This window comes from Bufo gargarizans, chromosome 3 (genome assembly GCF_014858855.1).
Source record: "Bufo gargarizans isolate SCDJY-AF-19 chromosome 3, ASM1485885v1, whole genome shotgun sequence".
Taxonomy (NCBI): Eukaryota; Metazoa; Chordata; class Amphibia; order Anura; family Bufonidae; genus Bufo; species Bufo gargarizans.
Window position 1 is genome coordinate 45174083 of NC_058082.1, and position 17139 is coordinate 45191221.

General features: G+C 46.7%; 2 protein-coding genes across 4 annotated transcripts; one reads left to right on the top strand and one right to left on the bottom strand.

Moving 5' to 3' along the window:
* Window positions 1–2443: 2443 nt before the first annotated feature.
* LOC122932289 (cytochrome c oxidase assembly factor 4 homolog, mitochondrial) lies at window positions 2444–4106 on the bottom strand. Of its 3 annotated transcripts, none has more exons than XM_044286623.1 (2): window positions 3980–4106; window positions 2444–3037 (listed from the first exon to the last, which is right to left on the bottom strand). In XM_044286623.1, the coding sequence occupies exons 1-2, from the start codon at window positions 4029–4031 to the stop codon at window positions 2769–2771; spliced, it is 321 nt and encodes a 106-aa protein (XP_044142558.1). In that variant the 5' UTR covers window positions 4032–4106; the 3' UTR covers window positions 2444–2768. The 3 variants fall into 3 exon arrangements, with proteins under 3 accessions (XP_044142558.1, XP_044142559.1, XP_044142560.1); XM_044286624.1 differs by having other exon boundaries at window positions 3914–4047; XM_044286625.1 differs by having other exon boundaries at window positions 3918–4035.
* A 20-nt stretch (window positions 4107–4126) lies between these two features.
* Window positions 4127–15368, top strand: PAAF1 (proteasomal ATPase associated factor 1). Its single transcript, XM_044286626.1, has 12 exons — window positions 4127–4235; window positions 5696–5736; window positions 6981–7084; window positions 7161–7250; window positions 10230–10328; window positions 10572–10722; window positions 10806–11000; window positions 11130–11221; window positions 11568–11683; window positions 11840–11922; window positions 12060–12142; window positions 14310–15368. The coding sequence occupies exons 1-12, from the start codon at window positions 4189–4191 to the stop codon at window positions 14385–14387; spliced, it is 1179 nt and encodes a 392-aa protein (XP_044142561.1). The 5' UTR covers window positions 4127–4188; the 3' UTR covers window positions 14388–15368.
* The last annotated feature ends 1771 nt before the right edge of the window (window positions 15369–17139 follow it).

A 17139-nucleotide genomic window follows, 5' to 3' on the forward strand; every position in this document is an offset into this window, starting at 1 on the left:
AGAACTATTGTAGTCTATAGTGTTATTCATGCGGCACTTTTTTAATAGCTGTCAGAAATCAGGCCATATCCTATTTTGGCCGTTATCATTGACCGACAGCCCCCACATATTTGAGGGGGATCGTTATTAACAGTAATTTTCTCAGAAAGGCTTGAATGTTAAAAACAAACCGTCCTGCTGTTTTCTCACTGTCTTGTGAATTTCGCCTAATAGAGGTAAAGCTGGCTGTACACATAAGATAGCGGCTGGGAGAACAGTCCTGTAATGAAGCTATTTCTCCAGACTCATGTTAATTTGTATTCCCATGAGGCGAGGGGAAAAGCCGCTACCAGATAGCTATAGGAGTGAAAACCAAAATGACAGCATTAGCAGAACTTCAGCAGGAGATATCACTGTAAGGCTACTTTCACACTTGCGTTCGTCGGTCCGCTCGTGAGCTCCGTTTGAAGGAGCTCACGAGCGGACCCGAACGCAGCCGTCCAGCCCTGATGCAGTCTGAATGGAGCGGATCCGCTCAGACTGCATCAGTCTGGCGGCGTTCAGCCTCCGCTCCGCTCGCCTCCGCACGGACAGGCGGACAGCTGAACGCTGCTTGCAGCGTTCGGGTGTCCGCCTGGCCGTGCGGATCCGTGCGGATCCGTCCAGACTTACAATGTAAGTCAATGGGGACGGATCCGTTTGAAGATGCCACAATATGGCTCAATCTTCAGGCGGATCCGTCCCCCATTGACTTTACATTGAAAGTCTGGACGGATCCGTACGAGGCTATTTTCACACTTAGCTGTTATATGCTAAAATAATGCAGACAGATCCGTACTGAACGGATCCGCTCATATTAATGCAGACGGAGGCTCCGTTCAGAACGGATCCGATCGAACGCTAGTGTGAAAGTAGCCTAAGGCTACTTTCACACTTGCGTTCAGAACGGATCCGTCCGAGACTGATCCGCTCATATAATGCAGACGATGGATCCGTTCAGAACGGATCCGTCTGCATTATATTGTAAAAAAAATTCTAAGTGTGAAAGTAGCCGCAGACGGATCCGTCCAGACTTTACATTGAAAGTCAATGGGGGACGAATCAGTTTGAAAATTGAGCCATAGTGTGTCATCTTCAAACGGATCCGTCCCCATTGACTTCCATTGCAAGTCTGGACGGATCCGTTTGCCTCCGCACGGCCAGGCTGCAAGCTGCGTTCAGGTGTCCGACCTGCTGAGCGGAGCGGAGGACAAACGGTGCCAGACTGATGCATTCTGAGCGGATCCGCATCCACTCAGAATGCATTGGGGCTGGACGGATCCGTTCGGGGCCGCTTGCGAGAGCCTTCAAACGGAGCTCACAAGCGGACACCCGAACGCTAGTGTGAAAGTAGCCTTAGAAATCGAGTTAGGAATAAAAGCGGTAAAACCTGCATTCCCTGGATCCCGATTTCTAACATGTACTGAAGATAATGCTTTCAAACAACACCAGGCCCATGTCTCTAGCTGCTACCAAACCGGAGATATGAGCGGATAAAGCAGTCTGGAGGTGGAGAGGGGAGCAGCTGCAGGAGGAAAGGAAAAATAGTCAAAATATATAGAAATTTGACATTATCATCACTGTAAAGTCCCACTTTATAAAATTAAGTTAGTTATACCACACGGCAAATAAATACTAAAAAAAATATATAAAAAAAACAAAAAAATGTAAAAAAAACCCACTGTAAATAAATTCTACAAAATAATGTAAAAAGTGCTGTTTTTTTTAATCTTTCCTTCGCAAATTAAATAATAAAATTTATTTAATGCACTATATATACCCCAAAATGGTTCCTAAAAAACCTACAACTCAACACAAAATGAAAAAAAAATATTCATTTTTTCTTCAAATTTATTATTAAGTTACCGGTCCTGAAGGCTAGAATGTTGTCACTAAGGGGTTAAAATGCAATTGTCTTCCCTGAGTTAAGATTTGCTGCATTCGCATGAACGTATTTTGTTTCCGTGTCCGTTCCGTTTTATTTGCGGATTGGATGAGAACCCATTCATTACAACGGGTTCCGCAAAAAATGCAGACAGCGCACCGTGTGCTATCCGTATGTCCGTTCCGTAGCCCCGCAGAAACATAGAACATGTCCTATTCTTGTCCGTTTTGCGGACAGGGATAGGCATTGTTACAATGGATCCGCAAAACAAAAAACGGATGCCGTATGGACATCATCCTTTTTTTTTTTTTTTTTTTTCATACGGTCGTGTGAACGTAGCCAAAAAAGGTGACATTTTTGGGAGGGTTTTTCCCAATTTGAATGTGACTGAGGAGGTTACGGCGGGCGCCCCCATCGCTGTACACGTAGGGTGAGATCTTCACAACTGCTGACACTGGTTAAAACTTCCTGTAGGAAGAGCAGCTCTGGAGCACAAACTGAGGCGTTCTCAAGACACTATTCAGAGTAAGGGAAAAAATACACAGAAGATTTTTCTTTATTTGGAAGGAGAGACCCTGCAGTGATCTTGGTGACACAGGTAACGCACCCACCCTCCCAGTCACACCACTCTTCTCAGACCCTGACTGGCATCTCTGCCTTGTGTCAGTCTCTACTGTAGTTCTTGCATTTTGTTCGTTAATCAAGATGCTTGGTATGAACAGTCCCTTATCCCCTCCCAGTTTGGAAAGTGCAACTGTCATTATATGAATATATATATATGATAGAGAGGTGCGTCATTCCTAGTCCCAGGCGCCGGTCGTGTGATCCCGGACACATAGCGGAGGTACGGTAGACGCCATGAAGGCTAGGAAGCGGTTTGTGGGCCCCTCTTCTTCTTCAGTTCCTCCGTCCTCCCCTTCTGATAGTCCTGCATGCAGTTCCTGAAGTCCTGCACTTGGTCCTGGCAGCGCCTCCAGTCCTGGTGCTCCGCCATACACTCCTGCACCGCATAGTGAAAGGCCGTACAGCCGGTCCGCGAGATCATCTCATCCACCGGATCCGCCTCGTCCTCCTCCTCCTCCAACTGCTTGCGGCTGCGGTTGTGAGGCTGAGGCGCGGGGGCGGACATGTTTACTGCAGAACAACAGAGAAACAAATGAATGAGGACGGCTTCCCCGGGATCCTGAACGGCAACCCCGACTTTACACAGGGAACCAGAAAAGGAGGATGCAGCAAAGAACTACAGGAAAGCTGGGTGACAACTACTGTGGTGGCCATAGTGGCGGTCACCCAGCTTTCCCAAACATCTACATATGCAGCAACCACAGGAACCTACGCCCTTTAGGCATCCAGGAAAGCTGGGGGACCACCCCATGGAGGCTCTATTCACTGCCTTACAGCTTAGAAACCGATGATTTTTGGATTTTAAGTTAAATTCCCCAAATGTTTGCGTTAAATCGTAGTATAATGAAAAGTTTTCAACCTTCCGAATATACTTTGCGTTCAATTTCTGGCTATTTTCAAGACCTCTGCTTGCAGTCAGTGAACATAAACGTCATTATTGACATTCAGAGGTTAAAACTTCCCACAGCAGAGGATCCGTTACCATCATATCCAGTCAAGAAAATCCTCTAAGAACTAAAACACATCAGTAGTGCAAATCTCTGATGGTTTGTCACAATGTATCAGTCTGGAGTTCCCAGAGGATTTTCCAGACCGGATACAATGTAACAAACCCTCAGTTGTGAAAGTATTAGCCCTGTATGGTTTTCAATTCACTGACAACAAGCGGAAATCTGGAAGAGGTTAATGAACTGAATCACAAAAGTATATTAGAAACTTGTAGAACTTTTATTAAACACATACAATAGGAAAGTACTCTTCTAGGTTTCCCGGATAGGCCCGTTTACATAGTGATGGCATCACAAGAGTGTGCTGGGACTTGTGGTTCTACAATGAAACATGCATTGCACAGTGATCTATAAAGGACACATGAAAAAGGGGTCTTACCTACATCAGACTCGTCTTTCCCATGTGTCACTGTGTCCTCTCGGCCTTATAACACTTTTGTTTTACCTTTTCCGCAATTGTCCTCGGTCTCCCTGTCTGCAGCACCGGCGGACGCCATTTTCTCGTAGCCCGAGTGTCATTACATTGCCCGCAGCTGGAGAGGAAGTGGTCAGAGACACCTTGTGGCCATGCGCGGCGACCTCTTGTGGCGAGAGCATTCTACTTCCCGTTCAGTCGGTTTCCAGTCAGTGTCGCCTGCTTCTGCCTGCACCAACATGGCCGCCAGGATTTACCTCCAGAGCGACTGGGCTCACAGCTTGAGGTGGGGGCTGCAAGTGAGAGGGGTGGGAACTGGTTCAGTCATAGACGTCCTTTACTGTTGTCGTCCTATCTTAGTTTGTTCAACTACAACTCCCTTATCTATCTGCTGGGAGTTGTAGTTTCACAGCATTCGGACGTATTGTCTGCACAATATTATGTTGATATTTTTTGGTGTTGCGTTTGCCCCTGCGCCATTTTACGTACAAGCATCTCTTAGATCTGCTCATGAGGGTGCAGGGCGTCCTGTCCAGATGGCGGTTTTCATGTGGATTTCGGCGCATGTTTCTACCCTGAGAACAGCGTGCCGTCCGTCTTTCTCAGTTGGGATATTTTTTGTGTTTTTTGTACTCCGCGTTCAGATTAGCCCTTTGGATCTGCGGCAGAAATCATGTTGTAGGCGGGTCCAAATTGATAGAAGGTGGGGCATTGCAAGTAGGCGGAGTCAGTAGTACCAAAGTACAGCCCCGGCGGAACGAATTACCGCAGAGCAGCACGAAATACCGCCCCTCTGTGCTGGCCATCAATAGCTGCCACATTCTGTCCATGTCCCACCGCAGTGTCCGACTGTGTCACCGTCCTGAGGACAGTTGAATTCAGGAGGGCACCTGCAGCCAGGGTCGGACTGGGGTTCCTGGGGCCCACCAGAGGAAATTATTCTCGGGGCCCAACCTCCATATCATCAACAATGTCTCATAGGTTTTTATTCAAAGAAATGGACCCTAGTGCCAAGTGATTGGCTCCTAATGTTTTTCTTTTCCTCTGGACCTTTTGGGGCCCGATATGGAATGAGGGCCCCGAGTATTCTCCGGTGGGTCAGTCTGGCGTTGTCTGCGACCACCGGCCAAATACATGACTACCTGACCGCTCCCACTGAGAGCAGCAGAGAATGATGTACTTGACAAGAGGCAGTAAGGAGGGCCTGGGCGGACCCCTGGGCATCGGCCCACCAGACAATTTCCCTGTAGGATCTGTGGTCAGTTTGCCCCTGGAATTTATCAGCCCCCCATTTTTTTATTTTTATTTTTTATTTTTTTGGGTGGGGGGTGGAGAATTATGAGAGCAGTGTAAAAAGAAAAACGGTGTGCACAAAAATTAGCATTTTTTTATAAATTTTTTTATTTTTTTTTACAGAAGTCATATAATAAATCTCCCCCCAGATCTTTGCTTTTTTTTACTTTATATTTTTGGTGTTCAATAAAAAAAAAAGTTATTAATTTGTCTTGTCATAATTGGAAACATATTATTTTTTTATTTTTCTATTTTTAACTCGCTTTACGCCAAATAGTTTGTGAATGTGGCCCATCGCTATTGCCATATACTCTTATTTACATCCAAGGACTGAAACCTAATACTTCTCTCAGCTGAGGGTTTGTTACCTTGTACCCACCGTGGCTCCCGTAGATATCCAGCCATGTCCCGGCTCTGACTCCTTCATGTTTTTTTTCTCCCTTTGTCTTCCAGGAAGGTGGAAGGAGAGGCGTGGGTGTCGTGTAAGATCCCAGGTAAGACGGATTCTGCTGTATGTTTGCTCAGCAGCCTCTCCTGCAGGGAAGATGTAGTATTACACTGCAGACGTGTAATACGTGGACGGGTCCAACTCGGCGGCTATCCACTTTGGCTCGTAGAGGGCAGCAATCAGTGGGAGACCCCTCCGTCACAGGGTATAAGGTTATATGTTGCGATAACCCCTTTAATACACTGTTCACACTGGCAAAAACCTAACGGATCCAGCGCACCAGTATAGGTTACTGGGGGTGGAAGGATCCTGTAAAAAACAGGAACCATGACACCAGTGAAATAAAGGGCATCTGTCAGCAGTTTTGTCCCTATGACACTGGCTGACCTGTTACATGTGCACTTGGAACCTGAAGGCATCTGTGTTGGTCCCATGTTCATATGTGTCCGCATTACTGAGAAAAATATTTTAATATATGCAAATGAGCCTCTAGGAGCAATGGGGGCGTTGCCGTTACACCAAGAGGCTCTTCTCTCTCTGCAACTGCTGTGCCCTCTGCACTGTGACTGACAGGGTCAAGCGTTATAATGTTTTTACTGCCTGTACCTGTCAAAGTGCAGAGGGTGCGGCAGTTGCAGAGAGAGCAGAGTCTTTAGGTGTAACGGCAACGCCCCCGTTGCTCCTAGAGGCTCATTTGCATATATTAAAATATAATTTTTCTCAGCAATGCCGGCACATATGAACATGGGACCAACACAGACGCCTTCAGCTGCCAAGTGCACATGTAACAGGTCAGCCAGTGTCATAGGTACAGAACCTAACATATATACCTGCATATGGCATCTGCCATCATCTTTGTTCCATTTAGGTCAGGCATGTCCAAACTGCGGCCCTCCAGCTGTTGCAAAACTACAACTCCCAGCATGCCCTAATAGCTGTAAGCTATCCAGGCATGCTAGGAGTATTAGTTTTGCAACAGCTGGAGGGCCGCAGTTTTGACATGCCTGATTTAGGTGTTCCTTAGTTATATCTGTTCCTTGGAAAGCTGGGTGTCAAACAACATAACTTCTCCCGTACAAGTCTCTCAAGGGTTGTCACCGAACTTGTCCAGACATTGGAATTGCAAATCTGTCTAGTTATGCCGCTATACATAGAGCAAGGGGTGGGTGGCAGATCTACCATTCAGACGGTCTCCGCTTTCCTAAGTGGGAAATGATGGGTGACAACCCAGGTTGCATTTATAGAAGCGGCACATTAGATTGGTGCGTTCACTTACCTCCTGTCTTACAGGGAAGCCCACGGTCTACGGCACCCTGAAGTGTGGAGGGATCGGCCCAGGTGGGATCCCGGAAATTACATCTTCGGAGGAGTTTTCGGTCCTTGAAGTCACTAAGGTTTGATATTTTATCGGATAATGTGACCGTTCGGTCAGACGTCGTGTGGTATGACCGGTGATTATATGTTCCACAGAAGAGTCTCCTCATCTCCTGTCCGGCCGAGAACATCTCCAGTAAATTTCTGGCTCCTTACACCAGCTTCTCAAGAGTCCACCAGAAAAGTGTACGGTATTTTTACTCCTTTCCTGTCATTGACAATGGGATACTGGGTAAATTAGGACCATGTTATTCACTTACCTTCCTGTGTGCTGAGTGTCGCCCCCTACTGAGTAGTACGTTTTCTTGGAGCTACCAAGACTAGCAAGGGAAAAGGAGGTGACAGCTCTTCATGGCACATTTCTGTCTCCCATAAAATAAATATTCTCAAGTTCTTAGAGAATGTACACCTGGAATCAGCTATGGTGAAACTTCCACTCCCAGCATGTACACCTGCTTTATTGTTGGGAGTTGTAGTTTCACAACAGCTGGATTGCCGGAGGTTGCTGATCCTTGATGTACACTATATGGAGAATAGTATCGGGCCCCTACGTTTTAATAATTGAAAGTAGGAGTTTCATTCAGTGCCATTACCTCAGGTGTATAACATCCAGCCCCGGGACATGCAGTCTGCCGTTACCTCAGGTGTATAACATCCAGCCCCCAACCATGCAGTCTGCCGTTACCTCAGGTGTATAACATCCAGCCCCGGGACATGCAGTCTGCCGTTACCTCAGGTGTATAAAATCCAGCCCCCAACCATGCAGTCTGCCGTTACCTCAGGTGTATAACATCCAGCCCCCAACCATGCAGTCTGCCGTTACCTCAGGTGTATAACATCCAGCCCCCAACCATGCAGTCTGCCGTTACCTCAGGTGTATAACATCCAGCCCCGGGACATGCAGTCTGCCGTTACCTCAGGTGTATAAAATCCAGCCCCCAACCATGCAGTCTGCCGTTACCTCAGGTGTATAACATCCAGCCCCCAACCATGCAGTCTGCCGTTACCTCAGGTGTATAACATCCAGCCCCCAACCATGCAGTCTGCCGTTACCTCAGGTGTATAAAATCCAGCCCCCAACCATGCAGTCTGCCGTTACCTCAGGTGTATAACATCCAGCCCCCAACCATGCAGTCTGCCGTTACCTCAGGTGTATAACATCCAGCCCCCAACCATGCAGTCTGCCGTTACCTCAGGTGTATAACATCCAGCCCCCAACCATGCAGTCTGCCGTTACCTCAGGTGTATAACATCCAGTCCCCGGACATGCAGTCTGCCATTACCACAGTGTATAATATCCATTAACGTCAGCTCAAAGACTGTACTGTGCTGTGTCGGGAGCTTCATGACATTGTGCAGCTGGAAGTCTGGTGGAGTAGAGATAATGTTATGGTTTTTTTCATGGAGTCAGCCTTGGACCATTACTTCCAATGAAGGAAAATCTTAACGCTTCAGCAGACAAGACGTTGTGGACTATTGTATGCTCCCAAATTTGTGGGAACAGTTTGGGAAAGCCCCCTTTTCTGTTCTAGCATGACTGTGCCCCAGTGCACAAAGCAAGGTCCAAAAAGGCATGGTTGGAGAATAGTGTTGAGCGAACTTCTGTTTTAAGTTCGGCGTCTAAAGTTCGGCTTCCGGTTAGCGGAGAATCCCGATATGGATTCCGAATTCCGTTTTATTGATTCCGCTACCACGGACCACAACGGAATTCGGAATCCATATCGGGATTCTCCGCTAACCGGAAGCCGAACTTTAGACACCGAACTTAAAACAGAAGTTCGCTCAACACTATTGGAGAACTCTGGTGTGACGAACTTGATCGGCAGCACAGAGCTCTGACATCAGCCCCATCCAACACCTTTCTGATGAACTGGAATGGAGATTGTGAGCCAGGCGCTCTCCTCCAACATCCGTATCAGATCCCACAAATGCTCTACTGGATGAATGAGAAAATATTTCCACGGACACCCTCCAACATCTGGTAGAAAGCCAGAGGAGCAAAGGGGGAACAAAGTATATATTAACTCCTGTGGATGTAGAATGTGATGTCATAAAAGCTCCTGGAGGTGGAATGTGTAGGTCCCAATAGTTTTCTCAATAGTTTCTAATACTGCCTCCTATGTACAAGAATATAACTACTATAATACTGCCCCCTGTGTACAAGAATATAACTACTATAATACTGCCCCCTGTGTACAAGAATATAACTACTATAATACTGCCCCCTGTGTACAAGAATATAACTACTATAATACTGCCCCCTGTGTACAAGAATATAACTACTATAATACTGCCCCCTGTGTACAAGAATATAACTACTATAATACTGCCCCCTGTGTACAAGAATATAACTACTATAATACTGCCCCCTGTGTACAAGAATATAACTACTATAATACTGCCCCCTGTGTACAAGAATATAACTACTATAATACTGCCTCCTATGTACAAGAATATAACTACTATAATACTGCTCCTATGTACAAGAATATAACTACTATAATACTGCCTCCTATGTATAAGAATATAACTACTATAATACTGCTCCTATGTACAGAACTATTACTACTATAATACTGCCTCCTATGTACAAGAATATAACTACTATAATACTGCCCCCTGTGTACAAGAATATAACTACTATAATACTGCCCCCTGTGTACAAGAATATAACTACTATAATACTGCTCCTGTGTACAAGAATATAACTACTATAATACTGCTCCTGTGTACAAGAATATAACTACTATAATACTGCCCCTATGTACAAGAATATAACTACTATAATACTGCTCCTATGTACAAGTATATAATTACTATAATACTGCTCCTATGTACAAGAATATAACTACTATAATACTGCCCCCTGTGTACAAGAATATAACTACTATAATACTGCTCCTATGTACAAGAATATAACTACTATAATACTGCCTCCTATGTACAAAACTATAACTACTATAATACTGCCCCCTGTGTACAGGAATATAACTACTATAATACTGCTCCTATGTACAAGAATATAACTACTATAATACTGCCTCCTATGTACAGGAATATAACTACTATAATACTGCTCCTATGTACAAGAATATAACTACTATAATACTGCCTCCTATGTACAAGAATATAACTACTATAATACTGCACTGGTTATGTTTGCAGGTCACATGTCTTGATCTTTCCTGTGGGGGGGGACTCGGCGTCTCCACCAGTACAGATGGCTCGATGAAGATCTGGCAGACCAATAATGGAGAGACACGAGTAAGACTTTTGCTGGGACGTGATTTCCGTGTGTTATGTACAGTATTTTTCACTCTGGTTTCTTCCTGCAGTTTCTGTCGTGTGTGAATGTGGCCTTTTTAAGGGGTTCTACAGTTACCCCCACGTTTAGAGCACTTGACTGCCGTTTGCTGTTCTCTGTTTTCCGCCAAGTATATCTTACGTTAATGGAAGGCTTCTTTAAAAGTAAAGTCTTCAGGGTTTGGACTTTCTTGTCTTCCTCAGAGAGTCCTAGAAGGTCACGTCTATGACGTCAATTGCTGCATGTTCTTCCCCTCTGGTATGGTGGTCCTAAGTGGCGGCATGGACGCACAGGTGAAGATCTGGTCTGTGGAGGATGCCAGCTGCCCGGTCACCTTTAAAGGACATAAAGCAGGTAGGTTACCGCCATACTTACTGCAGTCCCAGGGTTCTTGCCTTTGTGGTCGTCTATTGGAATCTGATGTATTACCTCGCCAGGTATCCTGGATTTGGCCGTGGTCGATCGGGGAAGAAACGTTGCGTCCTGTTCCAGAGACGGTACGGCCAGATTATGGGACTGCGGTAAATCCACGTGCCTTGCTGTGGTAGCGGACTGCGGAGCCGCCATTAACGGGATCTCCATCGGTGTTGCTGATAACACCATAGACCTGGGAACTCCAGAAACGCCCCCGAGTAAGTGCAAGAGGGAGGATCAGACTACACGCAGGTTTCACTCGTAGTCTGTAACCATGGAAACATATAGGTCTGCAGAGGAATTGTATACACAGTTGTGGATCTGTAAATTCTCATAATTGGCTGCAGGTGACCGGGAAATAGGAACTGAAGGAAAGTTACTGCTGCTGGCGAGAGAGGATAAGAAGCTGGAGGGCGTGAGTCTGCAGAGCCGCCAATCCGTAAGTCACTGCTCGGAGGAGTGCCTGATACGCTGTCCAATATGGCGGACAGCTGATGGAGAGTAAATGCTCCAAAATCCTCTTTCTGGACTAGCTCCGAATCCTCTCCACATAGATTTCGAGTTAGATGATAGAATTCTGTTTACCTGGTGCCACCACTAGGGGGAGCTCACCACATACTAAATGATGCTGCTCCCCATAGCAGTGACCTCCCCCTAGTGGTAAAAGAGAGGTTTTACAATATAATGCCGTCAGCTTGGAGGGCCGTTTCCAGGTACAAGGACCTTCCCCTCAGACATCTACAGTTTCCATGGCTGACCTGCACCCTTGTCCGCCATCATTGCAGGTCTTCACCTTTGACGGCGCCGATGCCTTTAATTGCTGCACTTTCCTCTCCGGTGTGAACATCTTAGGAGGGAGTCAGGACGGTAACATCTACCAGCTGGACCTCAGGAACACAAAGTAAGTGCCCCCTCTGGGGCAGGACGGTGGCTCAGTGGTTAGCACTGGTGCCCTGGATTCAACATCTGCATGGAGTTTGTATGTTCTCCCCGTGTTTATGAGACCGCAAGATGCCGCCGCTGCATGTGACGTTTTTTTTAAAATGTATTTTCTCAGAGTCCCTGTGCAGGTCGTGTCCAAGTCAGGGGCACCGGTTCTATCGCTGGCGCCGTTCAGGGAAGGTTTTATCGCCAGTCAAGGTACGGAGTCTGCAGCGCCTGCTAATATAGCATATAACATTTCTAGTGTATACATATGGCGGTACTATTTTGCTGCATTACGACCTTGCCTTATGTCTCAGAATCACACGATGAATTCTCTGCCATTTTTTCTCCAGGGGACGGGACGTGCTTCATCCTCCAGCAGGATCTAGATCATGTTCTGGAGCTGACGGAACCAGACTGTGACCCCGTGTACAAGGTGAGAGAGGTGACCCCCAATCCAGCCCTGGAACTAGCAGTGGAATCGGATTCCCGTTCCTGAACTGGATCCTTGGGTGGGAGGGGAGGTAAAGGGATAGTCCATTAGTCCGGCTGGCACCTCGATGGTATGGAGTCCACTGTATAACTGTTGGTTTTTGATGAGCAGAGTACAGTGGAAGAAGTTCTGCCCCCAGCAGCACAGAGGATTTTAGGAGAAGCGTATGCAGATCTTATGGGAGATCACAGACTGAGAGTTACTTAGTGAAAGGATCAGGATGCCCCAGCAGCACAGAGTATTTAAGGATAGGATAGTGCTGCTCTTTTGGGATCTGACATTTATATAATCTATGGAGCGGGGTCTCCCAGCAGCACAGAGTCTTTAAGGGGAGGAGTTTTCTGCTCCCGTATGACAAAAGGAAAGTCATTTGGAAGCAATGTCTTGCCGAGGAACAGACATAAGTGCAGAGGTTAAAGGGTTTCTACCACTTTGGCGTCACATATTTGGCTGTCAGACACTAGCGATCCGCTAGTGTCTGCTCTGGCCAACCATCCTAATATAATTGCTTTTGGGGCGGTGGTTTGGCTAAAAAAACTACTTTTATTATTATGCTAATGAGCCTCTAGGTGCTATGGGGGCGTCATTAGCACCTAGAGGCTCCGTCTACCTTCAGAAACTGCCGCCGCCGAGCGCGTCCCTCCAGCCCGCCCATCTCCTCCTGAATGCGATCCTCGTATGTATTCTGCGCATGCGCAGTGAATGTCTGACCGCTTCCTTGCTCAGACATCTCCACTGCGCCTGCGCGATGACGCCATAGTGCTCCGAGGAACAGGCGCAGTGGAGATGTCTGAACAGGGAAGCTGTCAGACATTTACTGCGCATGCGCATAATACATACGAGGATCGCATTCAGGAGGAGATGGGCGGGCTGGAGGGACGCGCTGGGGGCGGCAGTTTCTAAAGGTAGACGGAGCCTCTAGGTGCTAATGACGCCCCCATAGCACCTAGAGGCTCATTAGCATATTAATAAAAGTAGTTTTTTTAGCCAAACCACCGCCCCAAAAGCAATTATATTAGGATGGTTGGGCAGAGCAGACACTAGCGGATCGCTAGTGTCTGACAGCCAAATATGTGACGCCTAAGTGGTAGAAACCCTTTAATGACTGAAGGAATAAAGTGTGGATCGAGTGATGGGTCACAGACTGAGGGTTAAATAATGGTGGAAGCATGATCCCCAGCAGCACAGAGTATTTTTAGAAGTGGAATGGGCATGTGTAGTCGGAGATCGGTATTGCATAGAGGTCCCAGCAGTACAGAGTATTTCAGGAGCGGAGTGGGCTTATCGAGTGGGAGGTCACAGCGTGTTACATACTGGTCCCCAGCAGTACAGAGTATTTCAGGAATGGAGTGGGCAATCAGTGTTAGTGTTAGGGTCCATTCACACGTCCGCAATTTCGTTCCGCATTTTGCGGAACGGAATTGCGGACCCATTCATTTCTGTGGGGCAGCACAATGTGCTGCCCGGATCCGCACTTCCAGGTCCGCAATTCCGATCCCGAAAAATATAGAACATGTCCTATTCCTGTCCGCAATGGCGGACAAGATTAGGCATTTTCTATTAAGTGCCGGCGATGTGCGGTCCGCAAAATGAGGACTGCACATCGCTGATGTCCGTGTTTTGCGGATCCGTGGATCGGCAAAACACACATGGACGTGTGAATGGACCCTTACATAGTGGTCCCCAGCAGTGCAGAGTATTTCAGGAGTGTAGTGTGCTGATCTAGTGGGACGTCTCAGCGTGTTACATAGCGTTCCCCAGCAGTACAGAGTATTTCAGGAGAGGAGTGGGCGATCAGTGTGTTACATAGTGGTTCCCAGCAGTACAGAGTATTTCAGGAGTGTAGTGGGCTTATCTAGTGGGAGGTCAGTGTTACATAGCGGTCCCCAGCAGTACAGAGTATTTTAGGAGTGGAGTGGGCTCATCTTCTAGTGGGAGGTCAGAGTGTTATATAGCGGTCCCCAGCAGTACAGAGTATTTCAGGAGCGGAGTGGGCTTATCGAGTGGGAGGTCACAGAGTGTTACATAGCGGTCCCCAGCAGTACAGAGTATTTCAGGTGAGCAGTGTGTTGACACCTTGTAGATTTATTCCCAGTCTTTCTCTCTGCAGGTCGCAGTCTCTGAGAAGTTTGCCTATACTTGCTGCAGGGATGGGATTATCCGCAAATACCAGCTGGCTGATCTCTGATGAGCGTGTACTGGGAGCACTGGTCAGTCGGACCTGTGGACATTGAGAGAGTGAAATGGCTTATTGGATGCAGTCGGAGTGCTGCTTTATGTTATCAGAGCCGCGGACACATCGCTCGGCCTGGGCGCTGTCTTCAGAGGGGTGTTCCCACATTATAATACCGCCAGATTGTGCCATCGCTGTATGGTCTGTGGAGGGCCAGCCTCTTGGCCTCCCACTGTTTGAGTGTGGAGGGGTCACAAAGCTGGTTTAGCAGTGCATCCCATCTAAGGTATATCCTCATTGAACTGACACACTGTGACAAATCTGCAGCTCGTTACCGTGCCAGCAAAGTGGATGAGATCTTAAATCATTGACCTGCGGTGCGGAATGCAGCGCACAGAATTTGCTTTTCAGATGTGGAACGTTTATCTCTGTTTTCTGTCATTGAATAGAAACATTTATGAGGGCCGTTAGTTCTCACAGCTGAGGATTTGTTACAGTTGTATCCGGTGTAGACAATCTTCTGTAAGGGAAACACGTCAGCTTCGGAAATCTTGTGTCCTGATAGTTTGTTACAATGTGTCAGTAAAACATATTCTGGAGTCCGGACTATTTATATCGTTAAGGATTGAATAGACTGGATACAACTGCAACAACCCCTCAGCTGTGAGAAGTGTTAGGTCTTTTACCGGCTTTTCAACCTCTGTAGGTGAACAGGAATGTTCTTATTCAATGGCAGCAAGCAGAGATTTTGAAAATGGTGAGGAATTGAAGCACAATGTCAGAAAGCTGTGGAACTTGCTATTGCACAATTATTGATTCCGCTCATAAATTTTCACTTTAGCCGCCGCTTTGTCACATGACCGGACGTCTCCGCCGGAGCCGAGAAATCTCTGGGATGGGAGAAAATTCCAAAATTTGGGAATGTTAATTTTGTATGTATATAAACAAAAAGAGTTAAATATTCAATTTCTGGCAATAAAAAATGTATGTTCTCTACCAATGTGTCGCTGCTTTCACCGGTGGAAGGATCCTCACCAGATCAGCTTCCTCCTTCCGTCAGACCACTTAGGGACCTGGGTCTCTAGTGACGGCAGCATATAAGGGGTTAAACAGCCAAGATCAGAAGGATCCCGTCCTAGCCGACGAGAGAAGTCACTGTAGGACTGGAAAGAAGAGAGTGACTAGAGAGGGAAAGGAGCTAACATTGAGGGAGGTGAAACATACAAAACGGGGAAAGAGAATGAGCAGAGAGGATATCAGAGGAGGGATCCAAGAGTAGAAGAGAGAAGAGCTGGGTATAGAATAGAGAAAGCTGCTAAGAGGAGAACAGAGTATAGAGAAGAGCAAGAAAAACTAAAGAGAGCTGGTGACCCGAGGGGAAGAGAGAAGTGTAGAAGGAGAAAGAAAGCTGAAGGTATAGAGGGAGAAGAGATCTGAAAGAGAGAATAGAAGACAAAAAGAGAGCTGAGAATATAGAGAGGGGGAGAGAAGAGAGAGCTGAGAATATAGAGAGGGGGAGAGAAGAGAGAGCTGAGAATATAGAGCGGGGGAGAGGAGAGAGCTGAGAATATGGAGCGGGGGAGAGAAGAGAGAGCTGAGAATATAGAGAGAGGTAGAAAAGAGCTGAGAATATAGAGAGGGGTAGAGAAGAGAGCTCAATATAGAGAGGGGTAGAGAAGAGAGCTCAATATAGAGAGGGGTAGAGAAGAGAGCTCAATATAGAGAGAGGTAGAGAAGAGCTGAGAATATAGAGGCGGGGATGGAGAAGAGAGCTCAGAATATAGAGAGAGGGGTAGAAAAGAGCTGAATATAGAGAGAGGAGAGAGCTGAATATAGAGAAGAGAGCTGAGAATATAGAGAGGAGAAGAGAGCTGAGAATATAGAGAGGAGAAGAGAGCTGAGAATATAGAGAGGAGAAGAGAGCTGAGAATATAGAGAGGGGGAGAGAGAAGCTGATAATATAGAGAGATGGGAGAGAAGAGAGCTGAGAATATAGAGGGGGAGAGAGAAGCTGATAATATAGAGAGATGGGAGAGAAGAGAGCTGATAATATAGAGAGGGGGATAGAGAAGAGAGCTGATAATATAGAGAGGGGGATAGAGAAGAGAGCTGATAATATAGAGAGGGGGATAGAGAAGAGAGCTGATAATATAGAGAGGGGGATAGAGAAGAGCTGAGAATATAGAGAGGGGATAGAGAAGAGCTGAGAATATAGAGAGGGGGATAGAGAAGAGCTGAGAATATAGAGAGGGGGATAGAGAAGAGAGCTCAGAATATAGAGAGAGGGGTAGAAAAGAGCTGGATATAGAGAGGGGAGAGCTGAGAATATAGAGAGGGGAAGAGAAGAGAGCTGAATATAGAGAGGGGGAGAGAAGAGCTGAGAATATAGAGAGATGGGAGAGAAGAGAGCTGAGAATATAGAGAGGGGGATAGAGAAGAGAGCTGAGAATATAGAGAGGGGAGAGAAGCGAGCTGAGAATATAGAGAAGAGAGCTGAGAATAAAGAGGGGGAGAGAAGAGAGAGCTGAGAATATAGAGAGAGGGGAGAGAAGAGAGCTGAGAATATAGAGAGGGGGATAGAGAAGAGAGCTGAGAATAAAGAGGGGGAGAAGAGAGAGCTGAGAATATAGAGGGGGGGGAGATAAGAGAGAGCTGAGAATATAGGGAGAGAAGAGAGCAGAGAATATAGAGAGGGGGAGAGAAGAGACCTGAGAATATAGAGAGGGATAGAGAAGAGAGCTGAGAATATAGAGAGGGGGATAGAGAA